This window comes from Leucoraja erinacea, chromosome 9, assembly GCF_028641065.1.
Source record: "Leucoraja erinacea ecotype New England chromosome 9, Leri_hhj_1, whole genome shotgun sequence".
NCBI lineage: Eukaryota > Metazoa > Chordata > Chondrichthyes > Rajiformes > Rajidae > Leucoraja > Leucoraja erinaceus.
In genome coordinates this window covers 64,044,929-64,070,234 of record NC_073385.1, presented here as the reverse complement: position 1 = coordinate 64,070,234, position 25,306 = coordinate 64,044,929, and the positions used below count along the sequence as shown (strand labels likewise).

The following is a 25,306-nucleotide window of genomic DNA, read 5'->3' as shown; positions in this document are numbered from 1 at the left end:
ATCACACTCCGCTGACAACATTTGCTCTCGGCAAATGATTAGAAATGGTTGAATTGTGTGTCCTGAAAATCTCCATGACTGGATTAGGATCCTCAGAATATTCAAAATTGCAATTTGAAAGCACATTCAGAGAGGGCCACCCTCCTTCAAGTATTGCACGCTGATGCTTCGTCTCATCATATCTTTCTCCTTATTGCCCGACTGAGGAAGATCTGCTGCAAAGATTGAACTCTCCTGTTGGCTGGTTTCTGCAGTTGGCAACAGACAACCTATACAACCCTTTCTCCAGAAAACTGGAAGATGTCACCCTGGAGCAGAACCGACAGCAGATTCACATTTTGAGAAACTTCAATGGGTTCCTTGTGGTTCCAAGTCTTTCATTGCAACAGCAATTAAAGTGCATATTGTCCTCTTATCTGTTTTTAGAGTTAGAGATCTCTAGGGTCCCGCACTACCCATGGGGGGCTTAACCTGTGTGACTCTGCCACTTGTGTACGATATGGACAACCCTCTTGACGCAGGTCACCCCGAACTCATTGCTCCGCTCTGATGGGGCTAAGAGGTAGAAGCATTTTAAACGCCCTCAAAGAGGTATCTGCTGTGGGTTTTCAATTGGAGCAAGTGAGCGCATTAGTGGCCTGTACAATAGATGGCAGCAATGTACATAGTAAGAAATAGATCAGTTGCCAACTGGAATGAACCAAGGACTTGGAAATTCAGGACAAATATCTTAATCTACATGAGAAGTGTAATCTAGACACTGACGTTTGGGGCCATGGCTCTGACCATACATCAGAGATCTCTGCTGTATTATCGAGAGATGCAAAGGTGTGCCTCTTTGTAAATTCCAAGGGCGGAGAGGAAAAGACATCCCCCAAATGCCATAATCTTCTCTGACCACATAAAAGGTTTTGACCCGAAACAGCATCCAACCATTTCCCTCCACACATGCCGTTGACCCGCTGAGTTACTCCAAGCGATTCGCCTTTGCTCTTCTACCCTTCTACTTCGGAAACCCTGGCCTGCCTGCGTACTTCTAATGCCTACCAGCAGCTCCAGTTCAGGCAGTACCTCCAGCACAACCCTCGTAGCACCAATGATAGTCAGTCAGCATAGATATGGTGAGCATCTATGCTGAGGTTTTAAACAGTGGCAGTTCACCTCACCGGTTTCTACACCATTAATTATGTTCAGAATTACCACAGCATTCTACAGCAAACTGCAGATATTTATGCAGTGTGTATGATTAATGATTTGAATCATCCAGCTTAACAGAATTCAACATTATAAAAACATCTTCGCATTGTCAAAAGTTGTATGGCATAAAAACAAGCCCTTCGGCCCATCCCATCTATGCTGACTATCATGCCTCCTTGCCTGCACTAATTGTACTTTACTCCAGGCCTTACTCATTTGTACCTGTCTGGATGCTTCTTAAATATTGGTATTGTTCTGGTTTCCACCACCTCCTTATTTCAGAAACTCATCACCCTCTGAAAAATGTATTCAAGATCTCCTTTAAACCTCACCTCTCTTTCACCTTAAACACATGCCCTCTTGTTTTAGATATCCCTATAATGGGAAAGACTGATTATCTACCCTATCCATGCCTCTGGTACCTCATTTTATGTCACCTCTCAGCCTCCTTTGCTCCATGAAAAGTAGCCCATCTATTTTCTCTACATAACTTAAACCTTCTACTCCAACCAGCAACCTTGTGAAGCCACAAGGATCTGCAGATGCTGGTTTACAAATATTTGTGACCCGTCTTCAGAATATCCTTGTGAATCTTTTCTTCACCCTCTCTAGCTCAATCATACCTCATATGCCTTCCCTCGCCCTGTCTATCTGTGTTGTTTCTTTCAGAGAATTATCCACCTGTACCCCAAAGTCTCTCTGGTCAACAATATTCTCCAGGGTCCTGCCATTCATCGTATTTGTCCTGCTCTGGTTTAACATCCTGGCCACACACTCATCTCCCCGCTACCTTCAGGTAGATGGTACAGGAGCCTAAAGACTGCAACGTCCAGGTTCAGGAATAGCTCCTTCCCCACAGCCATCAGGCTATTAAACTCCTCAAACAAAACTCTGAACATTAATAGCCCATTATCTGTTTATTTGCACTTTATCTGTTTATTTATTCATGTGTGTATATATTTATATAATGATATATGGACACACTGATCTGTTCTGTATTCATGCCTACCATATTCTGATGTGCTGAAGCAAAGCAAGAATTTCATTGTCCTATCTGGGACACATGACAATAAACTCTCTTGAATCGTGAAACAAAATGCATCACTTCACGGCCGTCTGAATTAAAATCCATGTTATCCCCATTCCCAGTTCATCTATATCCTGCTACAATCTTAGATAACCTTCTCCACTATACCACCGATTCAATAAATTCATTAATCACGCCACCTACATTCTTATCTAAATTGTTAATGCACAGTATATAACAAACAACAGTGGGTGCAGCACTGATCTCTGCAGCACATCACGGGTAATTACCATCCAAACTGAAAAACAACCCTCCATTATCACCTTCTGCCTGCTTCCATTAAACAATTTTGTATTAAATGTTTCTAGCTTCCTCTGCAATACCCTCTCTCACTGTTTTCCTGCCTTTGGTCTGACCCGAACTCGCTACCACAGCCATGTGTGTTTTTCCGCACTTGCCTGCGCACTTTAAGCTATCTGCACTCCATCTTGCGCTTTTTCACAACTATTCTGTCTCCGTGCAGTTTGCCACACTTTCAGCCATGTGCCAGTATCTGTTGACCCGCACTCAGTCCCACTACCCCATGCCCCCCCCACTTTCCCCTATATCCCTTCCAATGACTTCATATTTTGCCCATCCGTGGGGGGGGGGGGGGGGGGGGGGGGGGGGAACAAAAACTTGCCCCTTCCACCTCCAATAAACATTGTCTTTTTTGTTTTAAAAGCTAGGCCTGTTAATTTTTGACATTTCCACCCTGGGGAAAAGGTTGCGACTGCCCACTTTATCTGCCTCTCAAACTTTTATAGATTTCCATCAGGTCTCCCCTTAACCTCCGGCACATATGAGAAAACAATCCGAGACCGTCCGATGTCTTACTGCCGCTGCTCCAGATGTTCGTGCCTCTATTCTCCTCAAATTGGCTGGCACAAAAGCCGCTTGACGTGCCAGAAAATGTAATTATGAACCGGCACAGTTCAATGTTGCGGGTGTCCAGATTGTTTCAGCTGAATCTATTCAAGACCCTGAGTGCCTGCTTAACAAGTTCCAACAGCTATGCGAGGTACGCATTAAACTTGTGATAGAGCGCCATGACCTTTTTTCGTGAAGCCAAAGGCGCAGTGAACCTGTCGAAGAGTACGTCAGTTCTTTGAAATACATCGGCAGCAGGTGCGAGTTTGACAATTTGTGCAATAGTCTGATACGGGACAGACTAGTTCATGGAATTCTCAATGATAAGGTGCGTGATGAACCTTTACGTGATACCCATCTCACTTTGGAGACTGCGGAAAACCGCTGTCGCATTGATTCTTACACCAGATCTTTGGGGCAGGGTCTCCATTCTGCCTATGATGTTAATGTTGTTGGCACAGTTTATCAAGCTCAACGTTTTCACATGTGCCCGGCAGTTCTGATGTTAAGTTCATTAATAATTGTGGGAACTGTGAAGGTTCGTATGCTGCAATTCATGAACATTGCCCAGCTTATGGAAAGCTTTGCCACTTCTGTAAACAAAGAAACCGCTTCTCTCACAGGCAGTTCCAGCCCTTCCGTGGTCCACCATGGCAACTGACATATTTGAGTGGTATGGCATGCAGTACCTGGTTCTTGTCGACTCGTATTCTGGTTGGTTTGACATCGATCTTCTTAGTAGCCCCACTTCTCACGGGGTAGTTCAGCAGCTGGCTCGCCATTTCTCAGACTATGGAGCTCCAAGTCAACTACTATCTGATAATGGCAGTCAATTTACCAGCCAGTACTTCAAAGACTTTGCTGCATGCTGGGGTTTTCGTCACATCACCAGCAGCACTGAATATCCTCAGTCGAATGGGCTGGCTGAATGTGCCGTCAGGAGTGCCAAACAATTAATGGAACAATCCCACTGAGCAAAATCCCACTGAGCTCAACCTGCGCAGCATCTCCCGCGACCCTATCTTGGGTTCACCTGCTCAACGTCTGATGTCAAGGCAGACCCGAGTCACATTGCCTGTGGCGGATCAGGCACTAGTCCCGCAAGTGGTCCCACCATCAGAGGTCCAGTCCAGGCTACAACAAAAGCGCGACATTCAGAAAGGGTGGGATGACAAAACGAGCAGACTGCTTCCATCACAAGCCGAGGGGCAAGTGGTGCGTCTGCAAACCGACAAAGGTCACGACCGCATCGGCGTAATTTCTGGAACTGCCTCCGAGCCACGTTCATACATGGTCAATGCCTACAGACATAATAGGCAACATATCCTGCCTGTGAATGAGCCAGCACCACTTCCGTACTATCCTGACCACACAAGTGTACTTCCATCCACATCCAGCAGCATTGGCCCGACTGCACCAGCACAACAACCTGTTTCTGATATGATTACTTTGCCGATGGCTACGCCACCTCCACCTGTGTCAAAGTCAACTGTTTCGTCACCGGGAATGTCGTTTCAATCTCCGACACCTATTTCACCACCAATTGTGTCCCCAGTGACGGATGGACTATATAGCAATGTTACAAAATTTTGAGATTTAAAAAATCAAGTCTGCAATTTTTCCCATCAGATAAAGCATAACAATAAGTTTAATTTGACACCTAATTCACTTTCATATCTCAAGTAATAAAAAGGTTATGGCCATTTTCATACTCGGAAATTAGCATCTTGTTCCCTATTGATTTTCTATGGACATAACAAAAAAGCTGTGATCGTGGACAGTCAAAAGCGCATAACCTTCTTAAAAATTAAGAGAACTGAATGAAATTTTCAGTTATAGATTGAACCATTCTGAAACAAATATAAAATAATCTAACTTGGATGACCTGAAATTAAAGCATATAATTAGTTAGTTACCCAATTGTAGCTAATTTCAAACTTCAATTTACTAGATCTAAACATCTATCCATTTCTTAATAAATGATTAACATTTTTAAATAGCCCAAGTGTCCAAATAATATTCACAAATAATTCACAATAAAACATGATTTTTAAATCTCATTTACATCAATTTATAGGCCAAATGGAAGGAATTTAGTGTTCAATTGCTGTAAATTAAAGTCAATTTAAATCGGCTTTCTAGTGGGTTCATGTGGAACGCGCTGGTTTAGAACGTTCACATTGCGCTAGATTTATGCCCTCAAATGCCCAGAAAAATACTGCGGGATATAAAGAGCCCAAAATGAGCTACTCGCTATAGAAAACTTTAATAACAGGGTTATATACAAGCCCCATTTAATGTAAAAATAAGGTACATACCTTTAATTGTTTGCTTTATAAAACCCTGGGGCTGCGAGAGGTTGCGAGTTTAGAGAGTGATTTTTAAATTACTCTAACTATTTTACAAGGCCATAAAAACTAATAATACCTTTTGCGACGGGGTCTTTCAGCGATTTTCCGTTAATGATTTACTAGGCTGAACATTTTCGATTGCAACAGCCTAGTAAAAATCGCGTTTTAAACCCGCCCCCTCTAAACAGCGCCAAAATCACACACAAGGGGTGGGGCAGATGCTCAGCCACGATTCAGGTAGGTTTTGTAACATACCTAGACTATACCGTACTCGTGCCGGTCGGGTTTATAAGCCCACCGTAAAGTACCCGGGCTATGTTTGAACTTCCTCCGGTTTATAGCCATATACTATGCGTGCTTTCTATAGTCAGCAGTATAGATTTGTATTTAATTCTTGGTAGTACTCAGTAGTTTTGCATTTGCATTTAATTCTTTAAGAGGGAGGATGTAGATTAGTGTCACTCATATTGTGGCTCCACCCACAGGCTTATTAGAGAGTTCTCTTTCTTTCTAACTAGTAGTATGATGCTGAGATGAAAGCACCTTGTGTTTCCTCTGCAGAGTTGCTAATAAAAGACTATGGATTCTAATCACTATAAGTGAGTCTGATCATTTTCCAACAGCTGCCCAAGCGAAATATGAGGTGCCTTTCCTCCAATTTGCATTTGGCCTCACTCTGACAGTGGAGGCCCAGGATAGAAACGTGAGTATGGGAATGGGAAGGACAGCTAAAGGGTTGAGAGAGAGCCTGCATTGAGAGAGGCTTGCGTGAGTAAGATATGCAGATGTGTTTAGGGTCATTATACGACCTGTAGCCTCACCTCTACTTCCAAACATACCTCATACTCTGAAGAACGGTCTCGACCCGAAACTTTGCCTATTTCCTTTGCTCCATAGATGCTGCCTCACCCGCTGAGTTTCTCCAGCATTTTTGTCTACCTTCGTACTCCCTTAAACTTTGTTAGTGTCAATGATCACATGTCTTGTATTTTTTAATATTCTATCCCCTCCCCAACCTGCTGAGGGTAGTCCTTTGTTATAAAGTATTTGGTGTTAAATAATTTGGAACCCCAAATAGTTGGTTGTAAATTTGTAGTATTATTAAGTAGTTTAAAGAATTTCCATGTGTAGAACCTGCCAACAAAATGTTGAATTATAGAAATCCTACCTTTGCTTTGCTTTCTTCTACAACAAATCTGCGAAGCCTTTGTCCTCTTCCGATGGAGAATCTTTGACCTGCATCTGCTTCACAACCTTGAAGACTGCTTGCTACTCCAAGCATCCGTTTCTCACTTACCACCCTCTTTTCCTGCAAGTTCCAATGGGTTTAAATAAATCAAATCATATACTACATTCTGGAACAATAAACTATATATTAGAACATTATTTTTCATTTAAATTCAGTCCTAAGGCAAATCCATCAATGCACTCATTGCCAAAATCTACACAGAAAAAAAACAGAACAAAAACTTGGGGAGTGAATAAAACAGGATTTGTAAATGGAGTTGTGAATCTGTGGAATTCTCTGCCACAGAAGGCAGTGGAGGCCAATTCACTGGATGTTTTCAAGAGAGAGTTAGATTTAGCTCTTAGGGCTATCAAGAGATATGGGGAAAAAGCAGGAACAGGGTACTGATTTTGGATGATCAGCCATGATCATATTGAATGGCGGTGCTGGCTCGAAGGGCTGAATGGCCTACTCCTGCACCTATTTTCTATGTTTCTATGATATTTGATGGACAGCATTAGTCATTCTTCGTGGGCAGAAAGGCCTGTATCTATGATGTTCGAATTAAATTGAATAGTTGAAATCGTTCTTTTACAAGTTCTGCTCATTAAGTCAGTTGAAAATTGTGATTTTCAATTTTCTATCTTCTTTCCATAATGTACCTTTCTATATATTCTGATACATTTTAACCACTGTGACTAGAACTGACATCTTTGGAAATGGACCCACTTCTTACCTCCCAACTGTGAGCTTCTAGCTTGACAGCAAAATCAAATTTTCACTGATTACCCCCAGATCCAATTCAACTTCACTTTCATTACCCCACACTGCCTCTGCCGTGCTGTCTAAAATGCATTTTTTATTGAGCTCAGTGTTCATTATAGTAAATCTTGGCTCGAACAAACTTGCTTGTTAACATTTGGAAAATAATGTGCTAATTAGGGATAATCAGCTCAGTTGTGTATGAGGCAGGTTGTGTCTTCCTAACTTGATTGAGTTTTGTGAGAAGGTGTTGAAGGAAATTGATGAAGGTAGGACAGTGAATGTTGTACACATGGATTGACTTGGTTTTATGGACTTAGAACTGGATTATTCATGGAAGACAGAGGGTTGTGGTGGAAGGTAGATATTCTGGCTGGAGGTCTATGACAAATTGATTTTGGAATGGATCTGTGCTGGGATCTTTGCCGTTTGTGATGTATAAAAATGTCCTGGACACAAATGTAGATGGGTCGGTGAGTAACTTTGTTGACGACACCATAATTGGAGAAGTTGCAGATAGTAAGAAAAGCTGTGAGAAGATACAGTGGGATACAGATCCGCTACAGAAATGGGAGGAGAAATGGAAGATGGCGTTTAACCTGACCACTGGGAGGTTGAATATAAGGAGAAAGTATACAGTTAATGACAAGACCGTTTACAGCATTGATGTGCAGAGGGATCTTGGTCACACAAAGGAACAACATTGGCCACCCTCCAGTCCTCCAGGACCTCGCCAGTTGCTAGAGAAGAAACTCTTGCCTCCCTCAATAACCTGGATATATCCCATCAGCCCCTGGGGATGAGGGATCTGGACCAAACGCAGACAGGAGGGACTAGTGTAGATGGGGCATGTTGGTCGGCATGGGCAGGTTAGCATCACCTCCTTCTCGATCTCAAACTGCCCTAGCCAATTTATATTCTCCACTAATCTTGCTGTCCTCCAAGACCTTCTCCTCTGTAAATACAGATGCAAAGTACTACAATCTCCAACCCTCAGCATACATTCCCTTCTTTTATCCTTGAGCGGTCCTCCCTTCTCCCTGGTCACCCTCTTGTTTTTAACGCGTATAAAAACCCTTGGGATTTTTCTTACTCTAACTCATCAATGATATTTCAGGAGCTCTTTTGGCACTTCTAATCGCCTGCTTAAGTTCTTTACGACTCGCTTATATTCCTCATAAGCCACAACTGATGCCACTTTCTTAAACATGACATATGCTTGCCTTTTCTTCCTGACCAAGTTTACAACATCCTGCCTTAAGTAGGTGTGAAGTGGTGAATGGGAAGGACAGGGTGCAGGGTCCATTTTTTGTAGACTGCCTGTGTTGGTTGGGGAGGGGGGTACCAGGGTTATGTTTCTGATTTTAAAACCTGCAGTAAAACTCATTCAGGTCGTTGGTTAGCTGATGATTGTCCAAAGAGGGAGGGGCTTTCCTCTTGTAGATGGCAATTTCTTGCAAGCCCTTCCAAACTGAAGAAGAGTCACTAGCTGAGAACTTGCTCCTCAACTTCTCAGTGTACCTTTCCTTGGCAGCTCTGATTCCTCTTCTCAGCTTGTACTTGGCCTGCCTGTAGAGGTCTGCATACCTGCTCCTGTAGGCCTCCTCTTTAGACCGTCGTAGCTGTCTGAGTTCTGCAGTGAACCTGGGCTTGTTGTCATTGTTGTTGAACCATGTCCGGGTCTTAGTTGGAATGCAACTGTCCTCACAAAAGCTGACATATGATGATACAGTGTCAGTATACTCATCGAGGCTTGCGGTTGCTTCCCTGAACACATTCCAATCCATGCAGTCAAAGCAGGATTGTAGGTTCTCAATGCCCTCGCTTGTCCACCTTTTCGTTATTCTCATCACAGGCTTCACAGCGTTTAGTTTCTGCCTGTAGGTCGGAATAAGGTGAACTAGACAATGATCAGAGAGACCCAGACCAGTGCGTGGAACAGAGCAATATGCGTTCTTGATTGCCGTATAACAGTGATCGAGTGTTCTCTCCCCTCTGGTGGGGCAGGTAACATGAAGTCTGTATTTTGGAAGGTCACAGCTGAGATTAGCTTTGTTAAAGTCCCCCAAAACAATGAACATGGAGTCCGGGAAGTCACTCTCTATCCTCATTACCTGGTCAGCGAGTTGCGTTTGCGCCTCACGTATGCAGGCATGGGGGGTGGGGGGGGGATGTAAACTCCAGCGAGAATATAGGAGTCAAATTCCCTCGGAGAGTAGAAGGGTTTGCAGTTTATAAAAAAGGGATTCTAGATTGGGAGAGCAGTAATTTGACAGTACCGTAATGTCACTGCGCTAGTCCTGGTTGGTATAAAAGCATATTCCACCGCCTCTTGATTTCCCCGCTACCTCCGCTTCAAGATCCGCTCTGTGAAGTTGGAACCCAGCCAGTTGCAACGCGCTGTCCGGGGTCGACTCACACAGCCAGGTCTCAGTGAAGCACAGGGCAGCAGCTCGAGAGAAGTCCTTGTTTGTCCGGTGCAGGAGTTGCAGTTCGTCCACTTTGTTATTGAGAGAACGTACGTTTGCCAGGAATATGCTCAGGAGTGGTGTGCGTGATCCTCGTCGCCGGAGTGGGGTGAGTGCTCCAGAGCACTTTCCACGGGTCCTCCTCCGTCTCCAGACCTTGAACACAGCCACAGCCCCGCCGACGAGTATGTCCAAGTAATCCAGCGAGTGAGAGAAATCCCGAACGATGTTTGGAGGTACCGTATATCCAATGTTTATGAGTACCTCTCTCGTGAAAGTAATCTTTGTAGGGTTTTCACAGATGACACAAATGAACAAACACATACAAAACAGCAAGAAGCAGTACACCATGGCAGCCATCGTCGGCGCCAGCAGCAGCTACACTGAAAGCAGCTACACTCAATAACTAGTACTCTCAATCCACCTTCCTTAGCTCCTGCATCACGACATTGTATTCTGCCTTGCCCCAATTAAGTATTCCAAACAATCTTAAAACTTATGGAATTGTGATCACTAAATGCTCTTCCACCATAACACCAGTCACCTGGCCAAGTTTGTTTGCCAATACAAGGTCCAGTGTGGTTCCACCTTGAGTTGGGCTATCCACATACTGTTTAAGGAAACCGTCTTGAGTACACCTAACAAATTCTACCCAATCAAATCCTGTTGTGCAAGGATGCATCCTTTAGTATTTTTAACTTACTATAACAAAATAAACATAGCTATTAAAAAGACCTTTGTTTTTAAAATTCCTGCACAAAAAATAACTTTGCTATTGCCAGTCTGAAATTCTCTAGCCCTGAACCTCCTTTTCCCCATTTACACAATGGTCCTTATAACATGATTTTCTTTAAGCTTTGGACATACAGCATGAAAACAGTCACTTCTGCCCAACAAGGGTGGGCTAACCAGCAATAACCCTGTATGCTATCCTACACACTAGGGACAATTTACAATGAACAGAAGCCAATTAACCTACAAACCTGTAGGTTTTTGGAGTGTGGGTGGAAAGCAGAGCACCCAGAGAAAACCCAACACGGTCCTAGGGGGAACATACAAATTCCATATAGTCAGCACCCGTGGTCAGGATCTCCGGCGCTGTAAGGCAGCAACTCTACCGCTGCGCCACTCTGTCACCCTAAAGTCTCTACCACTACGTTTCTTAGGAGTACAGCTATCCTAGAAACACTGAAAATAGCTGCAGGAGGAGGCCATTTGGCCCTTTGAGCCAGCATCGCCATTCATTGTGATCATGGCTGATCATCCCCAATCAATAACCCGTGCTGCCTTCGCCTGGATTCCACTAGCCCGTAGAGCTCTATCTAACTCTCTCTTAAATCCATCCAATGATTTGGCCTCCATTGCCCTCTGTGGCAGGGAATTCCACAAATTCACAACTCTCTGGGTGAAAAAGCTTTTTCTCACCATCTTAAATGGCCTCCCCTTTATTCTAAGACTGTGGCCCCAGGTTCTGGACTCACCCAACATTGGGAACATTTTTCCTGCATCTAGCTTGTCCAGTCCTTTTATAATTTTATATGTTTCCTCCCTCATCTTTCTAAACTCCAGTGAATACAAGCCTAGTCTTTTCAATCTTTCCTCATATGACAGTCCCACCATCCCAGGGATCAATCTCGTGAACCTACTCTGCACTGCCTCAATCACAAGGATGTCCTTCCTCAAATTAGGAGACAAAAACAGTATGCGATACTCCAGATGTGGTCTTACCAGACCACTATACAACTGCAGAAGAACCTCTCTACTCCGATACTGAAATCCTCTTGTTATGAAGGCCAACATTCCATTAGCTTTCTTCACTGCCTGCTGTACCTGCACGCCAACTTTCAGTGACCGGTGTACAAGGACACCCAGGTCTTGTTGTACCTCCCCCTTATCTAACCTAACCCCATTGTGAAAATAATCTGCCCCTTTGTTTTTGCCACCAAAGTGGATAACCTCACATGTATCTATATTATAATGTTTCGGCCACGCATCTGCCCACTCACTCAACCTGTCCAGGTCACCCTGCAACCTCCTAACACCATCTTCACAGCTCTCAATGCCACCCAACTTTGTGTCACCCGCAAACTTGCTAGTGTTGCTCCTAATTCCCTCTTCCAAATCATTAATATATATGGTAAACAATTGCAGCACCAACACCGAACCTTGCAGCACTCCACTCGCCACTGCCTGCCATTCTGAAAAGGACCCGTTCACTCCTACTCTTTGCTTCCTCTCTGTCAACCAATTTTCTATCCACGTCAACACCCTACCCCCAATACCATGTGCTCTAATTTTAGTCACCAGTCTCCCGTGTGAGACCTTATCAAAGGCTTTCTGAAAGTCTAGATACACTACATCCACTGGCCCCCCTTCTTTACTTTTCTTTAAATTTTTTTAAATTGTTTTTTGGGAAAAAAACCCAGAAATAAAACATAAAAAACAGAGCAAAAAGAATAATGATAAACATAACAATGATATTGATACATAGGGATCAGGATTACATCAATAACAGGTATAACCTAATATGAGACCAGTGTCAAAATACACATTGAATATAGACCTCCCGGTCTCTATGTAAATATAGTTAAATCTTTAAAAGAAAACTGATAAATGTAGAAAAAAACAAAGATAAAAAGACAAAAAGAAAAGGAAAAATGGAAAAAACAAAACCCCCCTAAACTAAAGGAAATTAAAAAAATAATAATAATAAGAATAAAAATAAAATAAATTAAAAAAAAGCAAAGCAAAACAGAATCTGAACTGAGAATTTCAACAAGTCTGTTTTTCGTCAAGTTCGTCAAAATTCCAGAAGATTAGTCAAGCATGATTTTCTTTTCATAAATGCATGCTGACATGGACTAATCCTCTTACTGCTATCCAAATGCCCCATTATTACCTCTTTAATAATTGACTCCAGCATCTTTCCCACCATCGAAGTCAGACTGACTGGTCTGTAATGCCCTGTTTTCTCTCTCGCTCCTTTCTTGAAAAGTGGGATAACATTAGTTATCCTCCAATCCACAGGAACTGATCCTGAATCTATTGAACATTGGAAAATGATCACCAATGCATCCACTATTCCTGGGGACTCTGGGATGCAGTCCATCAGGCCCAGGGGATTTATCATCATTCAGTCCCATTAGCCTACCCAATCCTATTTCTTGCCTAATGAAAATTTATTTAAGTTCCTCAACCCCCTTAGATCCTCTGTCCTCCAGTACTTCTGGGAGATTGTTTGTGTATTCCTTAGTGAAGACAGATCCGAAGTACCTGTTCAACTCTTCTGCCATTTTCTTGTTTCCCATTATAATTTCACCAGTGTCTGCCTTCAAGGGACCCACATTTGACTGCTATTCTTTTTCCCTTAACATATCTAAAGAAGCTTTTACTGTCCTTCTTTACATTCCTGACCAGCTTCCCCTCGTACTTCATCTTTTCAGCCTGTATTGCCCGTTTTGTTTCCTTCTGTTGTCCTATGAAAGTTTCCCAATCCTCTGGCTTCCGGCTACTCATTGCTGTGTTATACTTCTTTTATTTTAGTTTTATACAATCCCTAACTTCTCTGGTTAGCCACGATTGCTTCCTACTCCCCTTAGAATCTTTCTTCCTCTTTGGGATGAAATGATCCTGCATCTTCCGGATTATGCCCAGAAATTCCTGCCATTGTTGTTCCACCGTCATTCCTGCTAGTATCCCTTTCCAGTCTACCTTGGCCAGCTCCTCTCTCATGCCTTCATTGTCCCCTTTGTTCAACTGCATCACTGACACTTCCGATTTAACCTTCCCCGTCTCAAATTACAGATTAAAACTAATCATATTATGATCACTACCTCCAAGCGGTTCCTTTACCTCAAGTTCTCTTATCGAATTTGGTTCATTGGACAACACTAAATCCTGTTATAGAAAAACAGCTGTACTGGAAAATTAAAGAATGGAAAGCTCAGAAGACAATTCTTGTGAAGGATGTTCACAGGGATTAATATTTACAAGAACTATGAATAGTATATTCATTAGCCCCTCAATTGCATCCAAAGAAAAATCTGCTGTTAAAACAACTTACATTTGGGGATTTTGTAATCGTGATCATGAAACTCTCTGGTCTATTTTTCCGAGTGACGACAGCCATTCCTTCAAGTTCTGCCATTTTTTTATCTTCTTCAATTTCCTGCAATAATCAAATATCACTTTAATTAGTTTAGTTTAGTTTATTGTCATGTGCAACAAGGTACGGTGAAAAGCTTTTGTTGCGCACTATCCAGTCAACGGAAAGACAATACATGATTACAATCGAGCCATTTACAGAGTACAGATACATGATAAGGGAATAACGTTTAGTGCAAGGTAAAGTCTGCAAAGTCCGATCAAGTATAGTCCGAGGGTCACTAATGAGGTAGATAGTAATTCAGGACCCCTTTCTGGTTGGGGTAGGATGATTCAGTTGCCTGATAACAGCTGGGGGAAAAAACGTTCCTTGAACCTGGAGGTGTGCGTTTTCACACTTCTATATCTTTTTCCTGATGGGAGAGGGGAGAAGAGGGAGTGGCCAGGGAGCGACTCGTCCTTGATTATACTGCTGGCCTTGCCGAGGCAGCGTGAGGTATAAATGGAGTCAATGGAAGGGAGGTTGGTTTGTGTGATGGTCTGGGTTGCCTCTACAATTTGTTGCAATTTCTTGGAGTCTTAGATGGAGCTATTCCCAAACCAAGCTGTGATGCATCTTGATAAAATGCTTTCTATGGTGCATCTGTAGAAGTTGGTGAGAGTTGTAGGGGACATGACAAACTTCCTAAGCCTTCGAAGGAAGTAGAGACATTGGTGTGCTCTCTTGGTCGTTGCTTCAATATGGGCGGTCCAGGAGAAGTTGTTGGTGATACTAACTCTTAGGAATTTGAAGTTTTCAATCATCTCTACCTCGGCGCCGTCAATGCAAACTGGGGTAAATTAAAGTGAAAGTTTTCAAATCTTTGGTAGCCCAACATTAGATTGCCTCCATGAATCAAAACAAGGGATTAATCAACAACATTGTATATCATTCTACCGATAATTAAAAGCCAGGAATTGTGATCTGCAACACATGCATTTAAAAGCAAAAATTTAACCAGAAATGTCAAACTGTATTTTCACCTCACTAAAATTTCACCCAGAAGATGGCTGTAATCTGTATCTGTCCAAGGTGGATGAAGGCACATACTCTAAAAATGTAAACAATATCTGGACAAGCACTTCAAGGCTACAGAACTAAGTGCAACGTAAAAAGGTTAGTATGGAAAAGTACTTTCGATGGTTGGCATAGACATGGGTGGTCTTTGGACCGGTTTCTGTGCTGTGTGGCTGTAAGATTTTAGGTGCATTTCTGTGCTCACTGGTAGCCCCTCGGCAACTGGATCCTCAACTTCCTGACCAATACACCACAATCAGCGAGGGTAGATGACAAATCACCTTCTACGATAATCCTCAACACTGATGCAAGGATGCGTTTACAGCCCCATACTATACTCCTTAAACACTGATGACTGCGCAGCCAACTACCAATCCAACTCCATTTACAAATTAGCAGACAATGCCACGGCAGTGGGCTTTATTTCAGATAATGATGAGACGAAGTACAGGAAAGAGATTGAGAACCTCGTAACCTGCTGCCAAGACAACAACCTCTCTCAATGTCAGCAAGACAAAGGAAATCGTTATTGACTCAGGAAGCCAAGCTGTATACACACCCCAGTACACAATGATGGCACTAAAGTTGAGATGATCGAAAGCTTCAAGTTCAATGGAATAAATATCACCAGCAATTACTCCTGGACCAGCCACATCAAAGCAATGGCCAAGAAAGCACACAAATGCCTTTACTTCCTTATAGGGCTTAGGAAGTTCAACATGTCCCCAACAACCCTCTCCAACTTCTACGGGTGCGTCGTGGAAAGCATTTTATCAGGGGAGGGGCAGGGGGTTGGGGGAAAAATGTGAGTAGGATGTGTGAAAATGGGAAGGCTGTGGCCTAGTGTTTGGAAGAAGAAAGGAATTAACCAGGTTGACACAGAGACACATCATGGGCACAAACACAAACACAATAAGATAAAGACTTTTAGTTACATAGAGATGATCCAGTTTGCGCTAGTCTTACAGACAGAGCACTAGATCATAACTACTCCCTACATTAAGTTTTTCCTCGCATCTGTATTGTAACATTTGCAGTTTTCACCTGTATCCAGATTATTAAAATGACTACTAACAGTAGCAGTTTTCCTCTATTTACCCTCTCTAAACCAGGCATGATTTTATACAGCGCTATGAAATCCCCTCAAAAATAAAAATATTGCAGATGCTGAAATCAAGGGAAAACACTCTCAAATTCTCTCTCCACAAATATTGCAAATCTTGCTGAGAAATTTGATCATTTTCTATTTTTACTCCCATCATTCTCTGTGCACCAAGGAAGAACACACTAGCATCCAAAGTCTAAGTTTACAAAGGGAAATTCCTCGAATTTGGAATCATTCTAGTCAATCTGTCTGCCCCCTTTTACAATTTTGAGCTGCATAATGCGCTTTGATATTTCCTAATATAAAATAGTAACAATGTAAAATTGGATGGCATACTTCACATGGCAAGGGTTATTTTTTCCATAGATGGATAGAAAATGTCAAATAATTAGAGAATTTATAAAGCGAAGATTAAATATTTTGCAACAAAGTTAACAGTCAATTCAGAAAATAGAAAAATTAATGCCCACAAACCCAGTATGAGCAGGAAAAATATGGAATATATAGAAATATAAAAATATAGTGCTACTTTAATCAGAAATAGCTTATTCAAATGCTACTTAAAGTAAGGAAGAATTCACATTCTGCAAGATTCAAAGTCATTTAATGAAAGTTACATACATGGTATCTTTTCATTAGCGCTACATTCTTCTTCCGCATAGCTTCTATCTTCTTATCTAGTTCTGCATCTTTCTCCTCTTTAGTTTTCAAAATTATGTCTACTGCTGCATCCTGGAAAGAAAAGGAAAGCATGCAGTGCACATCAAATAGTTTCTATGGTAAACCAATTCACATGGCAAAGATTTTTTTTAAATTGGAGAATTTGAAATGTAATGATATTTGCCAACTTGAAAAAAAGGGATTTAGAAAACTAAGAAATCATAGAAAATCCAATGTTATGGGAAAGTGGTTGGCTCTTTCTGTGGGCTAAACAAACTACTTCATGTTCTATCATTCTTCAATTCTGAAAATGCGTACCTGCCATTGTTTTACCTAAACATATGACATTAGCACAGACATTGAACTACATGATATATCAGATAGATAAGAGTCAGAGTACAGAAACAGATCCTTCAGCCCAACTTGCCCATGCCGAACGAGATGCTACATCTACAACAATACCACTTGCCCGTATTTGGACGATCTATCTTATATTACTAAATCTCTGATCTTGACCGCTTTTGGCCCACTGTGCTGCGATCTCCGACAGAACACCGCCACCTGCGGCCGTCATTTTTGGCCACCTCACTCAGAGCCCCCCTCCGCCTTACGGGTGTGGAGGATTTTTCCCATTGATGAAAATCAGATAGATATTAATGTTTTTAAAAAATCACCATTCTCTCTGCTGCCCCTGCAGGAGGGAGGGGGAGGGACTATAAAACCAGGCAGTGGTGTGCCTCACCCAGTCTCTGCAAGATGGATGCAGCCAAGGGTCATGTCTCTCTGAGCTCTGAATAACACTGAACAAATGTCTACATAACTGTGAGTACCCTTAATGTGGTTTGAAAATGAAAATATGGTTTGATTGAAGTAAAAAGGCACTGCCTGCAAATGGTTGTTTGGGTGCTTTGGCTTGAAGTTGAAAGGCACTAACTGCAAATGGTGGCATGAAGTTGAAAGGCACTACTTACTGCAAATGGAGGTTTGGGAGCTTTGGTTTAAAGTTGAAAGGCACTACTTACTGCAAATGGTGGCTTGGGAGCTTTGGCTTGAAGTTGAAAGGCACTACTTATTGCAAATGGTGGCTTGGGAGCTTTGGCTTGAAGTTGAAACTCACTACTTATTGCAAATGGTGGCATGGGTGTTTTGGCTTGAAGTTGAAAGGCACTACTTACTGCAAATGGTGGCTTGGGTACTTTGGCTTGAAGTTGAAAGGCACTACTTACTGCAAATGGTGGCTTGGGAGCTTTGGCGAAGTTGAAAGGCACTATTTACTGCAAATGGTGGCTTGGGTGCTTTGGCTTGAAGTTGAAAGGCACTACTTACTGCAAATGGTGGCTTGGGTGCTTTGGCTTGAAGTTGAAAGGCACTACTTACTGCAAATGGTGGCTGGGTGCTTTGGCTAAAAGTTGAAAGGCACTACGTACTGCAAATGGTGGCATGAGGTTGAAAGGCCACTACTTACTGCAAATGGTGTCTTGAGTGCTTTGGCTTGAAGTTGAAAGGCACTACTTACTGCAAATGGTGGTATGAAGTTGAAAGGCACTACTTACTGCAAATGGTGGCGTGGGTGCTTTGGCTTGAAGTTGCAATGCACTATTTAGAGCAAATGGTGGCTTGGGAGCTTTGGTTTAAAGTTGAAAGGCACTACTTACTGCAAATGGTGGCTTGGGAGCTTTGGCTTGAATTTAAAAAAAATCACCTTTCTCTCTGCTGCCCTTGCTGGAGGGAGGGGGAGGGACTATAGAACCAGGAAGTGGTGTGCCTCACTCATTCTCTGCATGATGGATGAAGCCAAGGGTCACGTCTCTCTGAGCTCTGAATAACACAGAACAAATATCTACACAACTGTGAGTACCCTTAATGTGGTTTGCAAATGAATATATGGTTTGTTTGAAGTAAAAAGGAAAAGCCTGCAAATGGTTGTTTGGGTGCTTTGGCTTGAAGTTGAAAGGCACTACCTACTGCAAATGGTGGCTTGGGTGATTTGGCTTGAAGTTGAAAGGCACTACTTTCTGCAAATGGTGGCTTGGGAGCTTTGGTTTAAAGTTGAAAAGCACTACTTACTGCAAATGGTGACTTGGGAGCTTTGGCTTGAAGTTGAAAGGCACTACTTACTGCAAATGGTAGCTTGGGTGTTTTGGCTTGAAGTTGAAAGGCACTACTTACGGGTCCCACTTAGTCTAGTATATATTACTAAAAGTCTGATCTTGACCACTTTTGGCTCGCTGTGGTGTGATTTCCGAGAGAACGCCACCACCTACGGCTGTCATTTTTGGCCACCTCGGTCAAATCCCCCCTCCGCCTTCCGGGACTGGAGGATTTTTCCCAACAATGAAAAATCAGAGAGATATTAATGTTTTTAAACAATTCCCCATTCTTTCTGCTGCCCCCGCTGGCGGCAAGGGGGTGGGACTATAAAACCCGGAACTGTAGTCCCTCACTCAGCTTCTGCCTGACCCAGGAAGCAAGAGGATCACAGCTCTCTGAGCTGCGAATAACACTGATCGCACGGCGTACTGCACGGTGAGTCCCCTCCATGCGGCTGTAAGGTGGCTGCTGCCCAATTGTTTGCCTCTCCTTTTAAAAAAAGTTTTTGTTTACAAAATGAATTTTGGTTGTCGGGTAGCTGCTCCCCAATTGTTTACCTCACCTTTTTAACAAGTTTGTGTTCACAAAATGAATTTTGGTTGTCGGGTGGCTGCTGCCCAATTGTTTGCCTCGCCTTTTAACAAGTTTGTGTTCGCAAAATGAATTTTGGTTGTCGGGTGGCTGCTGCCCAATTGTTTGCCTCACCTTTTTTAAAAGTTTGTGTTCACAAAATTAATTTTGGTTGTCGGGTGGCTGCAGCCAAAATGTTTGCCTTGGCTTGGCTTTTAAAATCGTTGCAACAGTTGGCTGCCAGCCCATGAATCCATTCGGCCCCCAATGTCTATACTAGCCCTCTGGAAACCAGTACCTTCGGCCCGCAACACCCATGCTAGTGCAACAGAAAGCCCCCCCACTGGCGAGCAATATTGGAATTGGTGGAGAGGTGGAATATTGCATTGGTGACAAGCCCTCCCGTGTGATGCTGGGACCCAACGGGTCCCACTTAGTCTAATATCTTTCTAAACCTTTCCTATCCATGTACCTGATCGCTAAAGATAAACACAACATGCTGGAGTAAAATGGAGTGACGTTATACCTATTCCTTTTCTCCAGAGATACTCCAGCATTTTGTGTCCATCTTCGGCGTAAACTAGCATCTACAGTTCCTCCTACATACCTGACCTCTAATGCTTTTCATTCATATCATTATTCATTAACATAACTGCATTCTGAATCAGGGAATTGATGGCTCATGGGAGTAAAAAGCAAACTACCAATACTCTTTCGTCATTTTACAATCAGAAACAAATTCTATTAAGTTGTAGGTATTTGGATGTGGGAACAGATACAGCCTAATTCCATTAGAAAATTACAGACTGTATGGTGGTCTTTAATAGAGCTTCAGCAGAGTAGGCAGAAAATCTGGAGTGAAGCAAAAGTTGAAGATCTCTGCAGATTAAGTATTGAAGTATTTTTGCTTTCGTACTCAAGATAGAAGGAAATAGGAAAATATGCTTTTACGTATCATGCACCATGACAGATTTAGATTGGATTTTGTCTATGAAGCTGATGCACAACAATGCTGAGGTCTATATTCTGCACTCTGCATCTTCCCCTTTGCTCCACCTATTGTACTTACGTTTGATGTCATTGTAACTATGTATGGTATATCTGGTCTGCTTAGATAGCATGAAAAACAAAGTTTTTCATTGTACCTATGTATATGTGAAAATATTAAATCTAAACCTAGCTTATGTACACTTGGGCAGCACAGTGGCACAGGTATAAAGAGTCGCTGTCTCACAGCTCCAGAGACTCAGGTTCAATTCTGACCTTGGTGCTGTCTTTGTGGAGTTTGCACGTAATCCCCTGCAACCAGTCCGCTTTAACTTACCTGATCTGATAGTGGAAAGTCCCATTCAAATTGATCCATTCAATTTTACTTCGGAGTCACGTGAGTGATTCCGTGAAGACCCCAGCTCCAGTGCGCATGCGGCATAATCGCACAGCGTGCAGAACGCGGCAGCCAGCGGGAGTCGGGCGCTCCCGCATCCAAGGACGAGAGGTAAGTACTTACCTTAATCGGGCCTTGTGGTTTTTGCTCCAGGGGGAGCAAAGTGAGGCATGGTGAGCGGGCCCCGTTTCGACTCCAGCGTGGGGCCGACAGTGACGGGGACAAGGTGCCACCCGGACCGCTAACGCTGCGGACCGCTGCAAGGAGCTGCGCCAATGCCGGTCCGCTGAACAGCTGTTCCGTACAGCCGCGGACCGGCGGGAAATTTAAAAACCCGACCGGCAGCCCTGCAGACTCCTGACCAGGAGAATCACCGCCCGGGAACCGCCACAACGCCGCCTGGAAAAACGGCAGGCAGCCTCTACATGCAGGTAAGGGGAAATCTTACCAATTTACAGGTTCTACAGGAGCCATCTTCCTCCAAGCTGGAACAGGTTGGAGACAGCAAAAATTAGTATGTCTGTCTCCCCAAGCCAGAGGAGGTCATGAAGTTCACCTCCAGGAGAAGGACTGCCTGCCCAACTCCACACGAGGGTCCTTATCTGGGAGGCAGCCACCGGTAGCGGTGGAGCTATTTCAATGCTCCCGCTCACTCGACACCGAGCCGCTCCCTGTGCCGCCGGTGTAAAGGGGCACTGGCTGAATGCCAAGGGAGCTGACTCTTACCCCAGTGCTATTGCACTAGCCATCTCCCTTGTCGAGGGATTGATGCAACAGCGGAGTGGAGTGCTTTGCCTCCTCCCATTTAGCGCATCCTTTATGCTCCTTTTTTAAGGGCTAAGGAGGCCAGGGCTGGGCTGGCTTAAGTGCTGGGCAGGCGGACGAGAACAGCAGTATGCCAGGGGAGCAGGATCAGGAAGAGCCACTGGGTGTCGTGGGCCACTACATGGCTCCTCCACGCGACCATCTTCCCAACAAAAGCCCTGCAGGAACAGGCCTTTCCAGAGGCAAATCCGCAGGCAGCTGGGTCTCGTAGACTCACAGACAAGCAGCGAATTCTACAGAAGGTCAAGATGTTACCACCTTTGCTCGCCTTTGGTGCTGACGCCTAAGATGTTCCCATATTTGGGATACTCGACTGAACGATGGTGCATATAGACCTGCCCGCAACCCCGAATATATGGGGCTATGCAAACCGCTGCTGCGGGGAAGAGGGAGCAGGCTATGGGACGAGCAGGACATCACATCCAACACCCAGCTGGCAGCACCCCTCGGCATCCACCAGCAATATCAAACAAGGACTGGTGAAAGCCTGGTGACCGCTGCAGATCCCCATAGTTCTTTTTAGACGGGGCCCAGAGCGGAGCCGTGGGAAGATGCGCCGCCCCACCGACAGCACCAGCATACCAGCAAACTACGCCTTCATGAAAAAAAACAACAAGCATGGAGGTAGGTAGTCTGGTTCCTCCCAGTTTACACTAAAACAAGGGTGTTCTACTAAACTGCATGGGGAGTGGGCTAAGCATGGGATGCTGTCACAAATAACCAAAATATACTCAACAGCATTAGAGGATAAAAACGAATTCAAATTGGGCATTTTACTGCCAGTTCAGCAATGCGCCCAAAGGGCTGTTTCTCCCTCTAAGAAAAGAGAAGTGAGAAGGCAAGCTGAACTAAACAGGCACATTACTAAACGGATTGGAATTTGTATCGAATATATTCACCAAAACTATAAAAGATGATGAATGTAGCATCATCATTGATCTAATATCACTAAATAAATCTGTTGAGTATATCCACTTTAAGATGGAGGTGGAGTTTTGTCACTGCCAGACATCTGATCTCCCTAGGATATCTATGGGGAGCATTGATATGGGAGATGCTAACTATCTTATACCATACACTAGGATCATTATAGATACCTAAATATATTTACCTGGATCATGGATATCCCGGTTAGGGCAACCATGGGAGCATATAGCATTTCATATGGTCTAAACCTCCGCCCTAAACTATTAAAAATGGCCATGAAAATATTAAGAAAACAAGCATAATCATGGCACATATTGGATGATATCCTCATATTAGGGGAAACAAAGGAATTAGCTGTGGAGCAGTTCTAGCTACGAAACAGCTCCCTAAAGCTGAGGTTCATCCCACGCCCAGATAAACCAGAATTGAAGCGTTACTACCAAGGATTATCTGGGCTTCAATAACAATTCCGTCCATATGACTGTTACTTTGCCAAGACACTTGGGTCACTATAATCAAATCATGAATGTACCCACTGAAGCTATATCACAATTAAGGTGGTGGGCAGACATATATTTGGCATAGTTTTCAGCCCTATTATCATCACCAATCCCAACTTGGTTATTTTTAAAAACCAATGCCAGTACTTTAGGCTGGGGAGCAACTAAACTCCATATCCAGCACAGGTAACAGATGGACCAAGTCACAAACATCGTTACTACACATACCGGGCATCAACTTCTTGGGATTGGTGATCGCCTATTGGGCTAAAAAGCATATGCATTTCAAATGCAGCACGTACATATGTGGTTACGGATTGATAATACTATGGTGGTGGCTTATATCAACCATATGGGGAGCATAATAATCATTATTGTGCAACAAATTGGTCAAACAAATCTGTCAATGGTGTGTCAAAAGACATTTTAACTATCAGCTGCCTCTGTCCTAGGAAGCTAGAACACAGTAGGAGACACCATGTCACGGGGTACAATTTATGATTACATTGAATAGATGTCATAACCCAAAATATCTGCTAAATTTATTAAGCAGTTTGAAAGCCAGATATCAATTTGGTTGCACAAGACGGAATCACCAGTAACCCATGTATGTGACTTAGGAACCAGATTAGAGGCAGCAGCGATAGATGCCTATACGCTGGAAGGGGGAATTTCTGCTTTGCCTTCCTCCCTTCTGCCTCATCCGTCGGGCACTTCGCAATACAGATGGGATCTGTCTCCGAGATATTGAACGTGCCCGACCGGCCTACAGCCATGGTTCCCAGTTCATCACGACACGGTGGGCGAGTCACCTATGGATTTCCCTAGTGGACCATGGTTGCTGACTCAACCCAGTATCAGGCATAAGCCACCCATGCCAGGGAAACATCAAACTCCTGGGTGCAGGTTTTGAATAGACCTTACCAGGGACTGGGATTATCCAAAGGAACCATTACCACCATGTCGGCATCCCTGCGAACAGTCACTAAAAGCTAACATGGGTAAAATACTGCCACGACGCAGGGACAACGAACTATTCAACCACTGACGTATTGGAGTTCCTGGAACATCTACACCATGACTAAAAGGTGAGTTACAGTGCCGTAAATACAGCATGGAGCGCCTTATCTGCTTATCTAAAACCGCATGTCAGCAGAGCATGGGATCCCATCCACTGAAGGTAAACTTATGAAGGGCAACTATAATATAAGCCCCAAACACCCAGGTATATACCCATGTATGGGATATTGGTGTGATATTGACATACCTCAGAGAATGGCACCAGCCAGATCCCTCAGCTTGCTTAATCTATGTTTTAAAAAAGGCTCATGCTTATGGCTCTCGTACACGCTCAAAGAGTCCGGTCACTCCATAAACTAGACTGGATACATGGTGATTACCCCAGACGCATCAAGTTCATATTTAGGTCTGGTAAAATCTAACTCGCAGGTATATGGATTCGGCACGAACTAGCAGGGTCGAGATCGCCTGTGTTTTCCGTGCTGTAGTCGTTATATGGCTATATGGACCAGGAACGCCCGATTCACTGGTGGGATTCCGGGCCTACCCACCAGAGTCCAGGTTGAGTGTGGTGACCCATCTACTACTATATATAGACACAACCCACTATCTTAGAGGGAGAGGAAAGCCTATGGGTCAACCACAGTAACCCAAAACGGGGTACGAGCCAAACCACTCCAAGGTGGCTCAAACAGGTACTGAAAGCTGCCGGAATAGATAATAATACATTTAATCCCATTCCACTAGGGCAGCATTGATATCAGCGGCTGAACGAATGGACATCCCGGTTGACCACATTTTCAATACAGCAGAATGGTCAAGGGAACCGCGTTCAGAACATTTTTTATTATAAACCGTTGATAAACCTGATTTAATTGCAGGAGAATATTACAAACTGCAATATTAATTTAAGCTCAGAGGAGCTCTGTTATGTTGTTATTGTTAACAAATACCTTTCTGTTTCTTTTGAAAGCAGATCCACTGGTTGATTACGATAACACTTCCTCCCTCATAAACTTCGGCAGTGAGTGAAATAAAAACTGTTACACGGTTTGAAATCACAGACCTTTGAAGTCTTCACGGAATCACTCACGTGACTCCGAAGTAAAATAGTAAGATTA

General features: G+C 43.4%; 1 protein-coding gene across 5 annotated transcripts in view; it reads right to left on the bottom strand.

Annotated features, from left to right (window-relative positions):
• Positions 1-25,306, bottom strand: part of LOC129700488 (uncharacterized) — a 203,993-nt gene that overhangs the window by 120,773 nt on the left and 57,914 nt on the right. For 4 of the 5 annotated variants that reach the window (XM_055641020.1, XM_055641022.1, XM_055641018.1 and 1 more), the window contains 3 exons: positions 16,830-16,940; positions 14,006-14,110; positions 6,653-6,793 (listed from right to left, as the gene is read on the bottom strand). In XM_055641020.1, coding sequence (XP_055496995.1) covers positions 6,653-6,793; positions 14,006-14,110; positions 16,830-16,940 — 357 coding nt within the window. The remainder of the gene's footprint in view (positions 1-6,652; positions 6,794-14,005; positions 14,111-16,829; positions 16,941-25,306) is intronic. The other variant, XM_055641021.1, reaches the window with a different exon arrangement.